This window comes from Acanthochromis polyacanthus, chromosome 17 (genome assembly GCF_021347895.1).
Source record: "Acanthochromis polyacanthus isolate Apoly-LR-REF ecotype Palm Island chromosome 17, KAUST_Apoly_ChrSc, whole genome shotgun sequence".
NCBI lineage: Eukaryota > Metazoa > Chordata > Actinopteri > Pomacentridae > Acanthochromis > Acanthochromis polyacanthus.
Window position 1 is genome coordinate 35,699,979 of NC_067129.1, and position 21,937 is coordinate 35,721,915.

The 21,937-nt window shown below is 39.4% G+C and overlaps 1 protein-coding gene across 7 annotated transcripts in view; it reads left to right on the plus strand.

Moving 5' to 3' along the window:
• Positions 1 to 464: 464 nt before the first annotated feature.
• The window catches only part of gria4b (glutamate receptor, ionotropic, AMPA 4b), a 343,099-nt gene continuing 321,626 nt past the window's right edge, over positions 465 to 21,937 (plus strand). For 2 of the 7 annotated variants that reach the window (XR_007937136.1, XM_051937658.1), the window contains exons 1-2: positions 470 to 1,255; positions 11,732 to 11,890. Coding sequence is in view for 6 of the 7 variants with exons in the window: in XM_051937658.1 (XP_051793618.1) it covers positions 1,165 to 1,255; positions 11,732 to 11,890 (250 nt within the window). In the remaining variant the exon portion in view is untranslated. Of the gene's footprint in view, positions 1,256 to 11,731; positions 11,891 to 21,937 lie in introns of all 7 variants that reach the window. The other 5 variants (XM_051937659.1, XM_051937655.1, XM_051937657.1 and 2 more) reach the window with 5 other exon arrangements.

Here is a 21,937-nt window from a genome sequence, read left to right on the forward strand (position 1 = left end):
AAGACTATTAGGCCTCTATTACATAAATTCAGATCTGACTTGTCTATAGTGGTCTCTATTTGTGACAAAAAATTAAAAAAGACAAAAAAATCTCAGTGATTTACATTTTTTTACAAACTGGATACTTATTTTAAAGATTTTTTTTAGCTTCTCTGGCAAAATCTAGTCCAGATTTATTGAGTACATAAATAATAGTTTTAGATCTAGACCGGGACTAATGTGGTCTATGTGCAACTTTTTTTTTTTTTTTTTTTTGCAGTTTGCACAAATAAAATAAAGATGTCACAAATTTGAAAGTGTTTCATGCAGCATTAAGTGTTTACCTGAAATGCTCAACACATCTCAGCTGTAGTTTTACTTTATTTCTGCTTCATACCTCAGTGTAGGTAAACACTGGGAGCCCGATCCCAAGAACAACACAGTCTGTCTCCGCCACTGGCCAGAGTGCAGCTATTTTAGTGCAGAACAGAAAATCAGTTCACAGAAAACAAACCCCGCAGATGAATATCAGCCCGCGCATTATAATCCTATTAAATGGGTTAATTTGCGCATTTTAATGGCACCTTAAAGGCGGATGACTGGGGCAGCTTCTGATCGGTGTGTTCTCTGCTGATCTGTGACAGCGGAATAAACAGCATCTCCTGTCAGGCTTCACCCTCTCTGTATGTTCGTGTCAGCGGTTCTGGAAGTTTTGGTGTTACCGGAGCTGCTGCGGGGACTTTGCCCGCCGCTCGGTGCCACTGAGCGGGCTGCTGCTTGCCGCCCTTCCTGCCTGCCCCGGTCGGGTAAAAGGCGCATGTGTGTTATTGCTGTGATGTGAGTTGAGCCGCATCCAGACGCACTGGCCGCCGCTGGCTGATGCCCCCCTCCCTCCTCTTTCCTCGCTCCCTCCTCATCTCGTGGTGTTGTGCGCAAAATCTCCAGCGCCGGACGGACGGACGCAGTTTGACGGTACAAACGAGCGGCACTGCGGGGGGAGATCCGAGAGAAACAGCCACCCAAAGCAGACATGGATATTTAGCCGACGTTTATTCTTAGTATTTTTGTAACCAAAAAGAAATCTCTTTGTGTGTGTTTTTCTCCACCTTGTGATGTTGCTTTTGCCCCGGGGGTGTTATAATTAAACCTGCTCGATGTCTCTCATCAGTTTATAACCGAAACAAAATGAGGATTTCTTCCCGCGATTGGATTCTGTTGATGTTCTCTGGCTTTTGGGGACTGACGATGGGAGCTTTCCCGAGCAGCGTTCAGATCGGTGAGTGTTTCTGTTTCATCTACCCGTAGAATAAATCGTGTGAATGGATGTGTGGACGTCCTGTCTGCTGCCTCTGTCCTGCTGTTTCACACCTCAGCATTACTCAAAGTGGGGATTTCTTCCAGCAGTCTTTGTTTTCTTTATTCGTCTTTACGCGCACGGGCTCCTGCGCCTCCGTGGCCGCTTTGCATGTTTAAACACACACCTAATGCGCTCTGTATCTGCGGGCTGGAGCGTGGATCCCAGTGCACTCCGCCACTGCAGCAGATCAGAGCAGCAAAGTGTGTGTGTGTGTGTGTGTGTGTGTGTGTGTGTGTGTGTGTGTGTGTGTGTGTGTGTGTGTGTGTGTGTGTGTGTGTGTGTATTTCCTTTTGCAGGCCGCCTGTGCATCGACTGCTGTTAACAGTCTCCCAGACCCCGGTCCTGGCGCTGCAATAACCCCCCGCCACGGTTCCAAAGGCCTCCCAGCTGCACTGCCCCCCCCCCCCCCCCCCTTTTTTTTTTTCTTAATTAAAACAGCTTTTCCATTTAACAACTTAACTGTGTTTGCTGTGGGAGGGAATAAAAGCTGATGGACTCATAGCTTTCATTTCACCAGCAGGCACATTGACTTGAAGGCAGGGGATTGGACGATTGGAATAAGGGCACAAGTGTGACCTCCAATCAGTCATCAGAAAAGCTGTCATTCATCTGCTTTCCTGAAAAAAAAATCCTGCCTCTGTGTTCATGCATCCTGCAATTAACATTCTCTCACTCTGACTTTTTGTGGGTTCACCCTCCACTGCTGCTAACGGAGTTGAGGCACATCAGCACCGGTCAGACTAATGGAAAATGACAAGCTGCTCAAATGATTCTCCTTGTCCTCTTATATCATCATGATCCTGGGATCCACCACCAGCCGCCCCTAGGGAGGTCGGAGGTCAGAGTCTGTTACAGAATATCGCCCCATGGAAGTGAGCTGTGTGGGGGCTGCTGCTGTGCCATCGTGGCAAACGTTTAATTTGCTGATGATTTAAGCAAAAACCGGTGCACAGCTTCTGTTTTGTCTCCTGATAGTTCTTTTAAAACTCTAACTGCCTCTCATTACCATTTAGCTAACAGCCTTGCCAGCAATTACAGGGAACAGCATTGATGTAATCCCTGTCCCATCATATTTCACATCTCGGGCCGAGTTGACCTCTGGGAGTGTGAAAATCCACACTATGCCAATGTTTCCTCACCCGCCAGACTTCATTTAATGTTTTCTAGTTTTGATCAGCCACCGCAGCGGTCCAGCGGCTCCTTAGAGAAGGCAAGCATCTCCCCAATCAACACTTGTCAGTTTCAAATAATTGTCAGTGAAGAATCAACACTTATTAGCAGTGGGACATTTGCTGTGCACACATGCATGCGACACAGAAGCTAGTGCGCAAATACAGTCGCCGCTCAGCTGAATTCTCACATTAGTGCAGGGAAAGGTTCTCCCATTTATAAATGCCATTCTACATTCATGTTAGGAATGCTGATATTTCTTTCCAGGGCTGTGATAAGGCTGCAGGCTCTCCCAGCATGCATTGCATAAAGTAATGGAAAGTGCATTTTTGAAGGAAGATGATTTGCTTCATTCAGAAATCTTCATAAAAATGTTATACAAATCCTCAGAGCACACAAATTCATCCTCACCTTCAAAGCTAACCAGTATTCTCAAACTGACTATGCCAAGTAACACATCTAATAGGGGTAATAGGGTTCTCTAATAATTAGTTGTCTTTGAGCAATCTTGAAACTGTTTATGGATGTAAACCTTTATAAAACTTTGACTTTGTGAAGGTTTAAGCGGTACGGCCAGATTCTTGGAGACAACTTTCCATTTAGACTCCATTTATAACAGATATTGTTTTCAAATGGAACTCCTGAGCTCATAATTATAACTTGGGAAGGTGCGTACACTAAGTGTTTGGAGCTCAAATGGTAGGTTTGGATCTAAATTGTGAGAACACCTCTGCTAGATAATCGCAACATGGACTCTACTACCAGCGTCTACAAGCCACCAAGATAAACCATTTAGCATGCTAAAGAACAGGTTCCTTTATGTTGGAAATGTGAAGCTGTAAAAAAGGATGAGGCTGTTGGGAATATGAACATATACCGCTGGCATCTATATATGACTAAAACGACAATATGTTACCTTACGGTCCACTGAACTATATGGCATCAGTGTTTCTGAGAACATCAGCAAACTCAGACTTGAAGAAAATTTCCTCTTAAGAGGTCATGAGTACCACAAAAGAGGAATGTTCTTTCTTGTACATGGTTAACACAACCCAAGTTAAAGCCATCATATCACGGCTTAATGCAGGTGTGAACAGATGTACTGTAATGAAGTCGGTCAAAACACATCAGGACGTGATCTGGTTCACTGATTACAAGTCCTACACTTGGAGATCTGCTTCAACACCAGTATCATTTCTCGTAATTTTAACTATCTTGAAAACCAAAACCTGCTGGTGAATTCAAAAGTCATATTATTATAGGAACTGTAAAAGCTGAAAAAATTGTTGCATTTTCAACTTTCCAATGGTCCTCAAGCTACTTATTTGTGACGTTCTGCTCTATCAGAAAACAAAATCTAAGCTTAAAATCACAAGAATTCTTCAAAATCATTTTATTCTACATTTGTCTTTAAAAGAAGTATTATAAACCGTTTGCTCTAACCAGATTCTGCAAACAACCAAACCAACTGTAAAACCATTAGTGACTCATCTGTGACCAACAGTCGCAAGACAAAAATTATGCCACTTTTTTGGCTGAACTGCAGGCAGTGTACAACAATTAAAATATATAAGCAGTAAAATGTCCATACTTCTCCACCCATTCTTATGGAAGTGAGAATGAGTGAAGATGTGTAATGTGTAAATGCAATTTGCACAGTGTTCTTCACACACACACAAAAAAAAAAAACACTGAAAGGTCACCTGAAGCTGCTGTAAAAGTAATGTTAGATTTGTTTGCAAAGCCACTGAAGGCTTGCCATCAGCTGTTTCCATCTAATAAGTTTCTATCTGGCACGTGATCCCACCTCGCCTGCTGCAGAGACCCCAGAGAGTTTTCCTCTCCTCCGACCCAGGATGAACCATGTTTGTCAGCTTTTCATTTTGAGATCTGAGCAGGAACCGATAAGCAGTAGGTAGGTGGAGGAAGGCGTAGATTCAAAGAGCTGTGATCAGATGTCATCATTCGGAGATTCCAGGTGGTAACGGGGCCACACACAAACAGGCATGATGGAGCCACTGGAGTCTTGTTTTTTTTTTGGCGCAACCAGATGGCATATTTGAGACTTCAAAGCCCCTAAAGTGTGTAGTTTTGTACCGGATCTAATTTTGTTCTGCATCTACATGAAGGGACTGTCACAAGTCTAAACAAGTGTGATTTAGGTCAGCATTTGATTCAAATGTGCAGAGGGCATTCCTACTGATTTGTGGCCAAGATGTATGAAATATTCACACTTTTTTTTAAAAATGAGGAATAAACACCACCTGTGAGCATTTGATAGCAAGCGTGAGTAGGAATGAGGTAAAAAACCAAGTAGGATTTACATGACCGGGCTTCATAAAGCACTGAAATATTCTAAAGTTTACCTTTAAAGAGGTCAGTGTTAAAAGAACACTCTGGCATTTTGCTTTGAATGACATTTACACTGTCTCATCCCAAGAAATATAGCCCTGGGTTAGGTTTTGAAATGTGAAACAAACTGCTTCTAACTTAAAACACCACTGACATTTGCACAGCCATGAATGGCTTAGTCAAGATCTCAGTGTACGAGCGAGGCTGTAACGCGAACGGACAGAAGCACAAACGAAGAGCAAAAATCTTATCTCTGATGCCAAATTGATTTACGACACTGGAGCTGTCGTTGCAATAAAAACTGAAGCGGGGAGAGATATTTGGGGGATATTATTATCTTCTCTGCTCGTGTTAATATGAGACAAAGATGATTTTACATGTTTCACACACTGAAAGAAGAAGCCAAGTGGAGCCTATGGAGCCAAAAACAGCTCGACTGTAGTGTCATTTTCAGCCATAGGATGTTAACAATGTGATTTTTCAAACCAGTATTCCACTTTTATTACATTTTAAACATTGTCCACTTTGTTGTGTGAATCTGTAGAATGGCAGACGTTCCTCATAGAGCATAGCTACTAAAACAGTTGGTTAAAACCCAAGAAAACATGAGTGAAAGCTATAAAAGTTCCCCACAGACGTTGATTTTACGAGCAAAAACTTACTTAGACTTAGTTGACTTTATTAATCACAGGAGGGAAATTAAGATGTTACAGCAGCATGGATATTCTATAAAGGGGTAAACAACAAGAAAACACAGAATATTAGGGTATAAAAGGAAAGTTAAACTAGACGAGACCTCAGTAGATGGCAGAACCACAGCCATGCATGATACTCTGTATCAATTTTGATCATCCTACGTATATCCCTTCCTATACAAATGATGCAATATGCAAGAAATGTGCTAAGTGACCCCTGTGACCTTGACCTTGATCTGCTGCCCTCTAACTCAACTCACAACGGAGCAGGGGACCTTAGACCGATCTTCAGTGCCAAGTTTGATTATCCTGACTTCAGCACTTGCAGAGATATCTGAACGGACATACACACACACATACATACTTACCCAGCCAGCCAGATACCGAAGCGAATGCAGTAACCCCGCTGACATACACGTCAGGCGTGGTTAAAAAAGTGAAATATAATGCAAATATGGAAAATATGGAAAAAGATCGACAGAAGAAACAAGAGTGACAATTTTATTTTTTACTTTCAGTATGCAGAAATGTGCAAATTACCAGAAAACAGTATTAGCTGTTCAGTCAAATTCCTCATACAACCTCAAATATAACCAGGTCGTTTAGCAGGCTAGCACCTATGGGTCAAGGAGCTGTAATGGCAGCTGGTCCAAGCTGAAAATTCTCATGAACTATTAAATGAATAGTCTTGTGTCTCTCTGTCAGAATTTTTTATTATTTGGTGAAATATCTTGACACCAATTTGATAGATTTGCACAACAGTTGATGTAGATTCATGGTCCCCAGAAGATGAATTCTTCTAGCTTTCCTTAACAATCTTACTTTTCCAGTTATAGTCTCATGGTTGACAGAATTTTGGTTTAGAGTGAAACATTTCGACAACTATTGCCCATGCAATTTTTATAGATTTCTTTAGATGGATTTCCTAATAACTGTCAAGCAAACTTTTGGGGGGGGAAATGGGGTTTCCAACTGCTTTAATTGAGAAACATCTTCAGGAATTGTTTTTAGGAGAGTAGGAATTGTTATTTCATGTCAACTGGTGTTGGACCTGAGTACAACAAAAGAAATGTAAACTGATGATCGGTCGCTTGCGTTAAACGATTGCAATGTCCGAAATTTCTCCCAAAATGTGTTTTCATTTCATTAACCCCCGAAAGCATAAAATAAATATTTTTTGTGCACTTGGGAAAGTTTTCTCAATTTTCCATTAAATTTTTCTAATTTAGTACTTCAGAATTGACATAAATATATTTTATGACAGCAGCGTTACTAAATCGCCATTTTTAAAAATATTTCATCTTTGTTTTTATCTTTTTTATCTTTTTTTTAATCTTTGTTATAGAAATAAAGTATCCGACTGATTTTTCCACCATTAATCCCAGACAGGAAAAAAATGTACATTTAAATCCAGCCCAGCAGCTCACTGGGCATAGTTAGAGGAGATAAAGAAGCAGATTCTGACAGGAAAAATGTCAGAATACCAAAATATTCTTCAGTGTCTTTGAGGACCTCCATCGAAATCTGGCGAGGATACAAAAAATGTTACAACACACATGGAAAAATATCTGATGTTAGTGTCTAGCTACTTAGCATAGACAGCTTAGTTGGCTGGCCAGTGTGCCTCACAAACCCATGGCTTTTTATATTGTTGTGGTTTATCACAGCTTTGTAGTCATTGTGTTGTTTGTTGACTGAATCTGAAGGATCTGTACTTGATTCTGAACATTACCAGCCTTTATCTCAACTGCTCTGTGGACTGGCACATCCATGTTGTGGCATTGTAGTTGGGCTGGCTTGGTTTTACAACAGAACCACTGTGCAGAATTTCCAGCATAAAAGGATTGATGCAGTAGGAACCAAACAACTTGCATCAATGATTTTAATTATTAAAGTTACTTGAGGAATCTCTTCAGCTCTAATAATAACTTTGTGATCTCGCTCTTTTCAAACTAATGGTCTCCTGATCAACCTCATCTGTTGTGCTTAGCGGTAATTAGCAAATGTTGCTTAAGATGGTAAACTCATTGCATGTAATCAGATCCTTTACTTAATTAGAAGTGTCAACACAGCAAAGTAAAAATACACCAGTATGTCAGTAAGGACGACTTGAACAATCCCATTGAACTAAAAGTACATAAGCATTAGAAGCAAACTGTACTTAAAGAGTGAAAGGAAAAGCACTGGTTTGGCCCGTCTGACTGATGTATGTTGTAAATAGTGAAGCATCAGTGTGTCAGAATGTTACCGTTGATTCTGTTGCAGTTTTTAGGTTCTTCGTATCCAATTTTATACACAGAAAGCAGATAGTTTTTAGTTTAAAAATTTTCTCTCTTTATCTTTGATTTTTGGTGAGCCATCAGATCATTTGAACATTTACTGAAATTAATCTTTGCAAGAACTTTAGAGGGAAAAATCACTATTTGGTGGAGCTGTTAACTCGCAAAGATCTGAAAAGTGAGCTTGACTGCATACAAAATTTTGTAAGAAGCCCATAAGGTTGGAAAGTACTAGTTTGATATGTAATGCTGTGTTTTCATAGTGGTTGTGCAAAAGCTTCATTTTTTAACTAAAGCTGTCAGATGGATGTAGTGGAGTAGAAAATACAGTATTTTCCTCAAAAAAAGTGATAGAATGGAAGTTAAAAGTAGCACTAAATGGGCACCTGGATAGCTCAGCTGGCTGGGTGGGTGACCCATGAACCTATAGTGCCCGGTGCATTGGTCATGACTTTGAATCCAGCTCATGGCAATTTACTGCATGTCATTCCCCCGTTCTTCTACCCTTGTTTCCTGTCACTAGCCTATCAAATAAAGGCAAAAAAAAAAAAAAAAAGGACTAAATGCAAATAGGTGCACTTATTTACCCTCCACTTGTTACTGAATGTTGCCTGCATGTTAGCATGTGGATGTTAGCATTTACACTACTGGTCAAAAGTTTTAGAACGCCCCAATTTTTCATTTAAAAAAAAAAAAATTGAAATTCAAGTAGTTGAAGTCCAATGAATAGCTTCAAATGGTACAAAGGTAAGTGGTGAACTGCCAGAAGTTAAAAAAAAAAGTAAGGTTACCCAAAACTGAATAATACGGAGCCCCTCTGGTGACATGGTAAAAAAAAATAAATTGTGGCCACGATATAGCTATAACTTGCGCACGAAATACTACTTCGTTTGCACAAAATACTATGTCGTTCGCACAAAATACTACTTCGCTCGCATGAAATACTACTTCGTTCCTACGAAATACTAATTCCTTCGCACGAAATGTTAATTTATGACCACGAAATAGGTATAATGTGCGCACGAAATACTAACTAATATTATTAATAGCATTCCTGGACCTTCTTTGGGTAAGCAAATCGAGCGCACTGTCTCTACAACCTGTAATAATCTGTGTACAGGCATACCTACGTGATGTTACTAGTATGATTGTCTTTTCTTAGCTGTTCTAGTCCATATCTTCTTATCCCACATTTTGCCAGTTATTTATTTAGGCCTATGTTTGATACTTTGTTGCAACGGGTAGCCTATCTGCTGACGTGTCACCCGATTTACAAACTTTTTATCCTCATCCTGTTACTACACGTTGTTTTGTTGTGCTAATATGTAGCCGTAAACTCATTTGTGTCTGTAGGAGCTGCAGCCCTGCACACATATCAGGACACTTTTCAAGAAAAACTGAGGGGTGTAGGCACACTAGTAAGTGAGGTATGTTGAGCATAAAACCGGAGTTTTCTGTGTCAGGAAGGTGGCACTCATCCTAGTAACATCATGTAGGTACGGGCCGTATAGATTATTACAGGTTGTGGAGACGGTGCGCTCGATTTGCTTACCCAGCTGTCCAGGAATGATATTAATAGTATTAGTATTTCGTGCGCATGTTATACCTATTTCGTGGCCACAAATTAGTATTTCGTGCGCATGTTGTACCTAATTCGTGGCCACAAATTAGTATTTCGTGCGAACGAATTAGTATTTCGTGGGAATGAAGTGGTATTTCATGGGAACGAAGTAGTATTTCGTGTACACGTTACAGCTATATCGTGGCCACAATTTATTTATTTTTTCACCATGTCATCAGAGGGGCTCTGTAGATTAATAATGTATATTTCAGAATTATACAAAAAGGCCATTTTCAGGGAACAAGATATGGGTTAACAACTTAAAACTGTTCTGCAGCAATGGAGGTTGATCAAGCCTTGAAAATTGGTGCTACTAAATCATACAACTGTCCCAACTTTTCTTAATCACTTACAACATCCTCTGTCTGGATAAAAGGAGTGTTAGCACACACTGTGCCACCATACCCTTGAGAGCATTATTTGAACAGTGTTGTACTGCAGAAAGTCGTGTGTTGCTATAAAAATGGCGAGGAAAAGGCAATTAACTATAGAAGAAAGACAGACCACCATGCCACTTTAAAACATAGGTCTTTCCTGCAGAGAAATTGCAATGAAAGTCAAGGCGTCAGTGAGTTCAATTTTCTTCACCATCAAAAGGCACTCAGAAACTGGGGGAAACTCTGACAGGAAGAGGTCTGGAAGACATCACATGATTTTAACAGAGTTAAAAGAGTGTCCGAGCAGAAAACACTCATAGAAACACACATTTTGTCAGTTGTTTTGAAAGATTACTCCACTGAAATATTTACACACTATAACACATTTTACTGCAAACTTACAGTAAAATACTGGCAGCTGTGGTCCAATAGATTTTACTGTATATTTACAATGTCACAGTTGTACTTTACTTATTCAGTAAGTTACTGTATAATTGATTACAGCACTACACAGTAGAATGAGGCTTTCTGTGTTTATATAGTTTTGCCACTGTAGACAGCATTTTGTGCCTGTTTTGTATTGGTTTATGTCTCATTTGTGGCATTATACATCCCATATGTGTAACTTTTGGGTTGTTTTGTGCCTTTGTCGTTCGTGACAAAGTCTTTCTTGTTTGTGATATTTTGTTTGTCTCTCTTTGTTATAGTTTTGTCCCCTTTTGTGTCATTTGTGATGTTTTGCTTTCATCCACTTTGCATCATTTTGTGTCTTGTTTTTGTTGTTTTCTATCTCCTTTGTGTCGCTTTATGTCCCGTTTTTCCTTTGTGTCTTATTTTTGTTGTTTTGTGTTCTTTTTCTGTTGTCTTGCGTCTTTTTGTCGATTTGTATCTCATTTGCATATTTTTATGTCTTGTTTGTGTTGTTTTGTGTCTCGTTTTTCTTTTGTATCTCGCTTTTGTCATTTCTGTCAATTTTTTGTTACTTTTGCATCATTTTGTGTCTTGTGACATTTTGTTTGGGTCTCTGTTCCCTTTTGTGTCAGTTTTACTCATGTTTGTCATGTTGTGTCTCATTAAGTGTGTGACTGTGTGTCATATGTTTTGTTTTCATCTTTTTGTGTCTTGTTTGTGTCAATTTGTGTCTAATTTTTTGTCTTGTTTTTGAAGGTTTGTATCTCATTTGCATCATTTTGTGTCTCCTTTGCTTCAGTCTGTCTAGTTTTTCATTTGCTTGTCACTTGTCATTTGTGTCAGTTTTTTTTGTGTCTAATTCACATCATGTTGTGTCTCATTTTTGTTGTTTTGTGTCTCCTTGTGGTGTTTTTTCTTATTTTTCTTTTGTCTCTTGTTTGTGACGTTTTGTTTATGTCTCTTTGTGATGGTTTTGTCTCCTTTCTGTTGCTTTGTGTCTCATGTTTGCCGTGTCAAATTTTTAATTTGTGTCTTTTTTGTGTGATTTTGGGCTTAGGGGTCGTGTTGATTTGTGTCAGACTTTTTTGTTTGGTTCACACTGTCAGTTTTTACAGTAGCTTGTATTTACTAGGCATTCCTATTTTTGCCCCTAAACTGGATCAGATTTCACAATTTTTATCTGCATTTTGGAAATAACAAACGCCACAGACTTGGCTGTGTTGTTCCAGTAATTTATTACAGGGCAGTGAGGATCACTGCTCAACAGCAACCACATGGGCATTAAACCTGGGCACTGATGATGCTCACTGATGAATTACTGGTTCCCATTGGTTTTCTTTCTACTTGTACAAAACTCTCAGGGATCTGCAGGTGGTGCAATTGTTTCGGTGGTTTTCTGGCTAATTCCGCTTGGTTCAAGTTTCTGTTCGATAATCAGCGATAATTGAACTGTCTGTAATGAGTTTAAACCTTTTCCTCCTTCTCTGCAGGCGGTCTGTTCATCAGAAACACTGATCAGGAGTACACTGCCTTTCGTTTGGCGATCTTCCTGCACAACACCAGCCCGAACGCTTCAGAAGCTCCGTTCAACCTGGTGCCTCATGTGGACAACATTGAGACGGCCAACAGCTTCGCTGTCACCAATGCCTGTAAGTCCAGTTGCAGGTCTTTCTGTTGTGTTTGGGTGTTTTCAGTTATAGTTAAGCAGCAAAATGTCATTCAAGTGACCAGACTGAAAATATCCTGCCAAAATTTGCCTTCAAAGTAAAGAAAATTCAGTTTTATGTGAAATGGTGTGTTTATCTACTCATCAGTTCCATCAGTAACACTGTGCTCACAAAGTTAAAGCAGTTTTTAAAATAAATTTGTAACAAAATATTGGAGATATGATGGTGTATTTACATCACATAGCTTTTTCTAAACAAAAAACTTCTCATTTTGACCTTTTTCCTTGTAGTTTGATGTATTTTTGAGCTCTAGACAGAATCAAGTGAGCTGTATGCCCCTTTTTCCAGCCTTTATGCTAAGATATGGCTAGCTGAAATTTTCAAGATGGTACACAGCATAAAAAACAGACTGTTTGCAGCAGATGAAGCAGATTCTAGTCTTTGATAATCAGAGAAAAGTCTAAATCACACACTCAGTGAGCGGTTAGTAATGATTGGATATTGTGGAACAAATCTCCTGGTGTGTGTCGGTCAACTGTCAAAATCTTGCAAGTTCTTGTTCAGAAAAAATCTCGGAAGAGCTTATTTGCAGTGCAGTCTGTGCTGAAAAAAGCTCTTGTCTCTCAGGTGCAACACCAAACTCATTTTAAAGAAAGACAAATAGAATTGTTAGCTAAACAGGTTTTCATGCAGGCAGAAGCAGCACTGATGATGTAAATAGTAATCAGGTTAAATTATAGTTGTGTAAAATATATATAAAATGACACATATATAGGTTGTATGTGTCCATGCAAACTGCTCAGTGTTTCTTTGCAGCATTGTAACTGTGTCTGTTGTGTTCACATCTGATCTGCACAGAACCACACACGCCAAAGGGAACAGAAGCAGCACACAGTAACACACACAGATGAACAACAATTGCACTCGCTGCCGTGACAGGATCTGCTAACAGTAGCAGGCAGTGATTTTTAGGGATGATCCCCGAGGAAACATTTTCTTCCTTTCTTTCTATTTCACTCTTGCCTGAGTGTGGGCGTATACATTTATCTGTCTGTGTGTCTGCAGGGCGGTGGGAGTTTCCCACGAAGGCCGTAAAACACTGCAGCCTGATGTCCTCTGCTATCTGTGACGTGATCTGGTGTTGAAAAAAATCAATGGCTAAATTAGACAGAGAATGAAATGCTTTTATGTTTGTTTGGGAATAAAGGGAGTGAAGTGTGTGTTGGTGTAATGACTGGAGTTGAAAATTTTGGCATTTTGTGATCACATCAGACCAAAAATTCACAAGATAATCTCTTACATATTTTTAATTTTGCCTCACCATTTTCAGCTCATGATTCCTGTAAGCATTTTAATGGCGCCCGAGGTGTTTACAGTCACAATTTCAATTTTTGCACTTTTAAAATGTTCCAATTTATCTATCAGTGATTCCTATTTGTGATGTATCCTTTGATGTGCAGTCAACCATTGCTTGATATAATTTAATACTGAATAAATTGCCCTTTTTCTTTCTTCTGGAGCATTGACGATCAAATTTTCTAGCTATTTTGAGCCCCTTCTTGTAGGTGTCATTTCCAAACACTATCCCGAGAAAACATATGTAAGATTGAAAACAAATATTCAAGAATTCAAGATTAATTTCTTGTAAATTCTTGTGCATTTGCATGGATGAAAAATGAAATTCTGTTCTCTCAGTCCAGTGAAAAATAAGTGATTCTTTCTGATTTCTTATTATGCTGTTACAGATACACTTTTGCACTTCTGCACTATTTGCAACATTTTTTAATATAAATTTATATTTCTTTTGATTCACTTTGGCACTCTGAGAAACAGTATTTCAATCTCTCTGTATACACATGTATAAATATTCCCAATAACTGACTTTGATAGTAACAAAAGTAAGAAACATGATTGGAACTGAGATACAGTGTCAACAGTGTGTAGTAGTTTTGTCCCTTTCACTCCCTGTACTATCTTTACTCCCATCACTCTGTTGCAGATGCACTGTAAGCTGTATCACATCTATTCAAGTAACATCTAATCTATGCACACAACAAACAGGAAATACAAAACTCGTGTCCATCTGTAACATTATATTCAGCCTTTTTTTTAAAGACTAAAACAGATGTATCTATGAGTTTTTGCCTATTAGTGGCCTCGAAGATGAAATTACAGCAGATGACACCATATTGATCTCTGTGGAGAAACTAGCTGTGCCAGCAGCACATAGAATACTGCAAGGAAAAGTAGGTTATGAGCACAAAAAATGAGTATAAGATCAGCAATTAAACAACTGCAGGGTGATGCGCATACATTAATACACAGTTAGCATCCGCAGCGTCTTTCCAGTGGACTGTGGGAAAGAGCATGAATATTAAAGGTGCAACCTGAGAATCTGCAGAATGACTGTTTATCTAGTATGTTTAGATAGTAGCAAGTGTCACTCTCACAGACCTCTTTTCTCTGCCGCTGAAATAACTTTGTATTGATACATCTGATCTTGAGATGCAGTTTTTGTAATTGGTTTAAATCAGTTTGAGTCTGTTTTTAAAGAAAAGAAGTCTAAATTCTCTAATTGTACCTTCTTAGGTTTAAATATTTTCTTGTTTCTTCCTCTTTTGTGACAGTAAATTGAATATTTTTTATTTTGGTCAAAATAAGACATTTAAGGGCATCTTCTTGGGCAATGGGAGACACATTTTATGGCGGTGTGGTAACCAGGCTTCAACCAGTCTTTGCAGTCTTTGAGATGAATGGCTTGATCCAGATGTTCCGTTGCCCAAGATGGTGCGTGTGTCCAGGGAAGGGAAACTGGCGTCCAAAAAGGCGTGAATGGCTTCCTAGGTGGCGAGGCAGATGTTACGGTGGTGTGGCTGGCAGTAGGCGCTCTCCTCAGAAGTGCAGGGGAATTAAGCCCAGTGAGAAGCAAAACACGTAACGATGGAAACAGGAGATCCGGGTGACAAAACGCAGGCAGGAGTCAGATCTAAACATAGAGATCAGGATTTTTGCAAGAGCTCGATAAAAGGCTCAGGCTATACAGATTGTAAAACTAACTGGTAGTTAGATGACGATCCGGCATCGAATGACGAGTGGTGTTTGGTTGTATGGAGATGCTAGAGTGAATGATTAGATGACTCCCACCTGCACACGATCAGCTGATTACAATCAGCCACACCTGCTGCCAAGCCTGTGTGCCAACGCACACCTAGGTGAGAGAGAGAGAGAGAGAGAGAGAGAGAGAGAGAGAGAGAGAGAGAGAGAGAGAGAGAGAGAGAGAGAGAGAGAGAGAGAGAGAGAGAGAGAGAGCAGGGCCAGAGGAGAGGAGAGCACTGCCACTAATCACAGCCTCAGGCTGTGGCCGTGACACATGGTGTCTCACACAGCCTTTAATTCAGCCAAGAATTTTGTGAGTTTTTGTCATATTTGCTGGTCAAAACTTAATCATGAATGGCTTCACTGTTACACAGAAGAGCACAGAATTTTTAGTTTTTTTTACAGAATCTGGTCACTACAAAAGCTGTATTTTTGGAAAATTCTTAAATGATATATGCAAAGTGAAGTGATTTTGATGAAATATCATGATTTTAGGTTTAGATTTGGTTAAGTTTTCTGATTAACGGCATGTCACATGATGATGGACCACCAGAAAGCTGAGAATTCATTCCGTTTTTACTCTTTTTTTTGTTCTGATAAATGGTGTAATTTTGCCAGTTTTTTATAAAAGTAAAAAGCCTTTCAAAATCGCTGTTTGATTATTTTTTAACAGCAATTTAAAATTGTCAGTAGTTTATACAGAAGTTGCTGCTCTGCCATCAACCATTTCTATAAACCCTCTACATCACTTGCAAGTTTACGTAATCTTCTGAACAGGCGTTTTGTGTTCATCCGGTCAATTCAGAACCTGAAATGATCTAGTGAGACAGAAACAGATATAAAAGAGCAGCAGTTGTCCAGTCATAGAGGCGTAGTTGGCAGTAAACGGGATATTTCCAGGAACAGAAGAAACAATGGTATTTTTCACTGCCAGTCCAATGGCTGCACAGTTGCAGGAAGTTGGTCTGCAGCCCATTGATTGGCCAAGCCAAACCAGAGCAGAATTACATGAGCCAATCAATGGCCCTGATAGCTCAGGGCCAATGGGGAATCACACACACACACACACACATATACAATTCCAGTGTCTTTAGTCCCTTTTTTGTTTCTCGGGCTGCTGTTCCGCTCCATTATCAAAGGCCCTGAGATAATGGTTATGAATAGGCAGTGTTACCATGTGACGTTTAAGAGCATAGCTTCCATTTGGAAAGAGGAGATGAGAGACAGAGCTAATTTGTGAAGAGAGATAAGGCCATTCAGCGACTCTGCGTGCTGCTGTCAGGAAGGCTGATGGGGATAATTGGAAGGAGGACGAGGACAAATGTTGTTGTATGTTTCCATTGTCATTGATAATCATTCTGTTCACTCAGACACTCTGATAGATTCTGCTACATTTGTTTGATTTACAGTTTAGCCTCCTTGTTATCCACCGTGGGGATACTGGTGTTACTGGATTCACTCTGCGCTGCAAGGCTGCGAAAAATATCATTCAAATATCCGACTTAGTTATTTACCCACCAGAATACTGTAATCTATGATTATCAAGTTAACCGTGACACTGCTGTAGAATAATTTGCAACAGATAAAGCAATGGTTAAGATATTTGTTATTTGTCTTTTTACTACAGGAGATTTATTCCCATAGGGTGAGATTGTTCTCTGAACTCAGTGATGTAAAGGTAAATTCTTCCAACAAAGTTTTTGATGATAGTTTATCAACTTACTTTCTGGAAATTCATTAATACATGTCCTTATACAAGAATATTCCATTAAGATTTCACTCTGTGTCAGAGTTGAATATTTTGCAAAGTTAAAAAAAAAAAGTATTATCTCTGTCACATAAAGAAGGCTGCAGTCTCCATGTAAATCGGTTGGTTGTTGTATCCTAATCCCAACAAATTCTCATTTGTCTGACAATCACTGGCTCTACTTTTATAAGGAGAAAATCGTTTGGAGATTAATGCATTATTTTTGTCAGGAGCACAAACATGCCCTGTTTCATCACCTGTTTTACTCTAAATGAGAGCATAATTTAGAAAATTAGCATCAGCCTGTGTTAAAGGAAACTTAAAACTAGCAATTGAGACTATAAACTTATTAAGAAAGTGTTTACTGAGGTAACAAATCAAGCGAGAAGTACAGTCATAGACTTCTATACAATTTGCCCAAGGAGTCGCCTCCTGCTGGCCACTATGAAGAATGCACATTTAAAGCATTCAGTGCTTTATAAATGGTTGCATTTTTTATAGCACTTTTATCCAAAGCACTTTACATGATATGTCACATTCACACACACTGATGGCGGAAGCTGCCATGCAAGGTGCTAACCACAACCCACCAGGAGCAATTAGGGGTTCGGTGTCTTGCTCAGGGACACCTCGACATGAGCTCGACGGGCCAAGGATTGAACCTGCAACCTTCCAGTTACAAGGCGGCCACTCTACCCACCGAGCCATGCCGCCCCATAAATTACGTTGTCTATTTTTGACTCCAAATGAATTGACAACAAAGTCATTGATGTGGCTAGATTTTCTTCATGCGGGTGGCCAACATCCGCCACCCGCACGAAGAAAATCTTCATGCAACATCCGATAGAATGCCAACATCAGAACTCAGCAACCAGCATATCTAAAAACAGCAGCTAACTTGTCTGTAATATTTTCCACAATAGTTCTCATGCTGGATCACCAGTTATGTTTTCAGAAGTCACATGAATATGTGCAGCTAGTATGCTCCCAGTCTGTGCATATCATTTCAGTAAAAAAACAACTATGTTAACTAGCTGTCTCAGAGAGAATCATGCAGAACCCAGAAAATTGTTCACATGACCATCATCGATTTTGTTCTAAACTTCCCCAAATGTTCAGTTGACCAAAAAAATAGATTCTATGCAAAAAAGAGTGTTGTGTTTTGGTTATTCTTTGACTTTTGTCACTTTGAAAATTGAGCTTTCTGAAGTCAGTTCAGGCTGTTCAACATTGAAATAATAGGGAAAATCCTTTCAGTTTGACAATCAAAATCTCTCATGGGGACGCTTCCTATTTCTTAAAACTAAGCTGAACTTACCGCTAAGACAGTTTGAAGTTGCCTTCTGCTAATTTTACCCAAGGATATGGCGTAAAATATACCAAAAATTGATATTTTTTTCATACAGATTTGGATGCGCGTAGCGTCACCATTTCTCACCAGAGGGCGAGCACAAGACAGAAAACTGAATGCTATATAAATACATTTATTTATTTTTTAAAATTGCACGTTTTTAGAACCAAACATAAAATACGAACAACTTCCTGTCTCCCATGGAGGTGACGTATTTCCTGCCACCCATGGAGGTCACGTGTTTCCTGTCACCCGTGGAGGTTGGAGGTCTGCAGCCAGGTACTCTTGGCTGCAAGTCATAATTCATAACATATCGTGCGAAATATCTGTTATGCTTGGGCAGAAAATTGTGATAAACTCTTTAATCGTAAAAATATATACTACCTTGATAGCAGTAAATAAGCATGGGGAAAAAAAATTATTGTTTGCTATTTTGGTGTGGCCCTGTTCCTTCAGCTGCAGACAGACCTCAAGATAAGCTGTCAACTGTCAACGAGTTTGCAGACAACTCCTAATCGTTTTTTTTTTTTGGTGAAGATCAGAAGATGGCCTGTATTTTTGAAGGGGTTTATGGGAAAGACTGTGGTGGGCATACAGTTTCACTTTCTTCATGTGATGCTGACACCTCTGGACACCTGTTCACTTTGAAGATCTGTTTGTTAGTGGATGTCTAACTCTCACTACTTGATATATACATATATATGTTTTGCACTGAATTCATCTTCCTTGGATATGGAAAACATAACCATGTTGTCATGTACACTTAGTGATTACAGAACATACAGTATCTTTCTTCTCAATTTCTTTGTTCATGCTGCTATAGTACAGGACTACCATGACGTAGATGGCATATGTATGTATACATGTGGATATATAATGATATATAATATATATAATAACTTCTACATAAATATATAGATATTGACAAAATTTGATAAATATAAGATTTTCATTGGAATTTATTCAAACTAGGCTGTTTCATTGGAACATCATTGACTTCAAAACTCAAGTTTTCAAACGTATGTGCCATGAAAATATTAAATTGAGAAAATCAAAAAAATTTTCTCTGTCCCAACATCCTTGGGTAAATACCCTTTTTCTGTGAACAATATCAGTACTGTTAGTGGTTTGAACTGAGATATTTGAAATAAAGGTGAGCACATCGGAAATATATTGTCTCATATTTGTTGCTGTTTTCCATGATTTGCAATACTGGGAGATATATTTTTGGCATGGTGCCAAATATTCCATGAAGTAGTATATCCAAGCAAACTGTACCTTTTTTCAGTCGGGGAGGGACTAAATTTCCACAATACTGCCAGATATCATGCTTGCAAATATAACATACAGCTTTTCTAGGAGTTGGAAAAAGTACAATTTTTGCCCCAGAAAGCATGTTTTTTTTTTTTTTTTGCTGATCTCAGCTCAAAATCACCCTATCTTCTAAAGTCTGTAAAAGAAAATATAAAAGAGATATGACATTTCTGATTGCAGCTATGATGGTTTGTGGAGGGGTAGACGGGCCGACGAAGCAATCCAAGAGAATAGAGACCAGATAACGCCATGTGCGCGGCGGTGATCGGCATGTAGCATGCAGAGTGGAATGATCCAGCGGGCAGCAGATGGGAGATCCAGGCTCTTATGCTGCGCTGATTGCAGATCGCGTTCAGCTGTGCTCCTCCGCAGCCGCTTCTGATGAGGCAGCGAGCAGTGCATGAGAGGGAGGGGCATGACACTGACTGGTCCTTCATTAGTTTATTTGTAAGCACACAGGATCTCTGACACCAGTTATCAGATATTATTGATCTTGCATCATTTTTAAAGGGATCACGAGGTTGAAGCAGTGAAAAGATTGTTACTGACAGTTGTGAGAATTGAAAATTTTTTTTTTAGGAATACATGGTGCATCACTGTGACTGAAAAGGAACATTCACGGTGATAGATTTCAGCCTGTCTGTGCTGTATGCATTTTTTTCTAAACTGGTGTGAGATGGAAAATCCCCATCTATCACATGTGTGCAGAGATCTGGAAGAAAAATGCCAAAGCAACAGACTGGCCGGTTTATTATGAAACACTGAGCCAGTATTATGATCCTTTCATGGATCCATGCCTTGTTGTCAAGGTGCCATTTTTGGTGGAGTTCAGGACAGTCAGAGTGACTCCTTTAGTTTCTGCCAGTCCTTGAACCTGAAGGACTTCGCAGCTGTTTGTCCCTTCTGATGTGATGAAATCTCCTGTGGGAATTCTCACTGAAAGTCAGTGATAACATCCAGGTGTTTCTGTGTACACCAGCAGTGAAAACAAGACGGAGGGCTTTCCTGATCATACTGGTTGTGTAAAGCTTTAAAAACTTGGGATTTAGCGTCTATTTCAACACATTCCTGTAGGTACACTTGAGGGAAATACCTTAATGAGGAGCATCAGTAAAACTGTGCAGGATCATTCTGCAAAGCTCAGATTCTCCACAGTGAAGTGGAATGAAAATGAGGAACGCTGAAGGGAATAACTGAAAGACTTTTTTCACAGTGACAGGTGGAAGTTAAGCTCCTGAATTTTACCTAAAATGAGAGTTCAGGTTTGAAATTTGTTTCAAGATTTACGAAGAACATTGAGCTGAAGGACAACACTTGGACATAGAAACCTATAAATCATCCTCACTGTTAAAACTAGGCTGCCCTTTTAGTGAGATAGAGAGATGGAAAGTGGTTCTCCTCTCACTAGTTATTCTTTACAGTTAATTACCTTTTTTTCCCCCAATTTTAATCAGCAGCTGTTTCCTCAGTTTGGAGATTCCACTTTATCCCATATATGCAGGGCTGTGACAAAACATTTGCCCTCTATATAGAAATCCGCCGTTACATCTGACATAAAGCTAATACTGCATTCCACTAGAAGAATGTGATGCACAGGGTGGTGGTAGTGTGATGGTTGGAAGACCAGGATGACTTGTCATCACTGATGGAGCCATGAATTCTGCTCTCTGTCGGAAAATCCTCCTGGAGAATATGCACCATCAGTTCATAACCTAAAGTTCAACACTCGTGGACCCAAAGAACACAAAAAAATCCACTCTGAGTGGATCAAAAAGCAAAATGAAGGTTGTGGAGTGGCTGAGTCAAAGTCTGGACTTGAATCCAACTGGGATGCTGTGACAAGACCTTAAAGGGGAGTTCATGTTCGAAAACCGTCTTATGTGACCAAATTAAAACTATTCTGCAGAGAAGAGTGGGCAGCAAATGAGGCAATGGTCAAGATGTTTGTTATTTGTCCTTGTGTTGCAGGTGTTTTATTTCCACAGGATAAGATTGAGTGATATGAAGGGAAATTCAGGCAACAAAGTTTTTGATGGTAGTTTACCAACTTATTTTGTGAAAATTCATCAATACATGTCTGCATCCAAGAATATTTTGGTTAAAATTTTACTCTTTTAGTGTCAGTCGAATATTTTAAAGGTTTTTTTTTAAAGTTGCTTTTTTAAGGTTGCTACATTATTAGGACTGTAATCTCCACGTAAATTGGTCAGCCGCTATGCCCTAATCAATGCAGCATCAACTAGCTTCGGGGATTGAGCCATTATTTTTGTCAGCAGGAGGAGCATGAAGATTTTGGAGTGGCCGAGTCAATGTCCTGACTTCAGTTCAATTTAGATGCTGTGACAGGACCTTACAAAATTACTCCATGTGTTGTAAAGGACTGATCACAAACATTTAACTGCAGTTGTTGATGCTGAGGGACCAGCCAGTTATTCGGTTCCGGGGGGCAATTACTTTTTCTTGGGGGTGATATAGGTTTTCAATAAATCATCATTTGAAAACTACATTTTGTGTTTTGTGA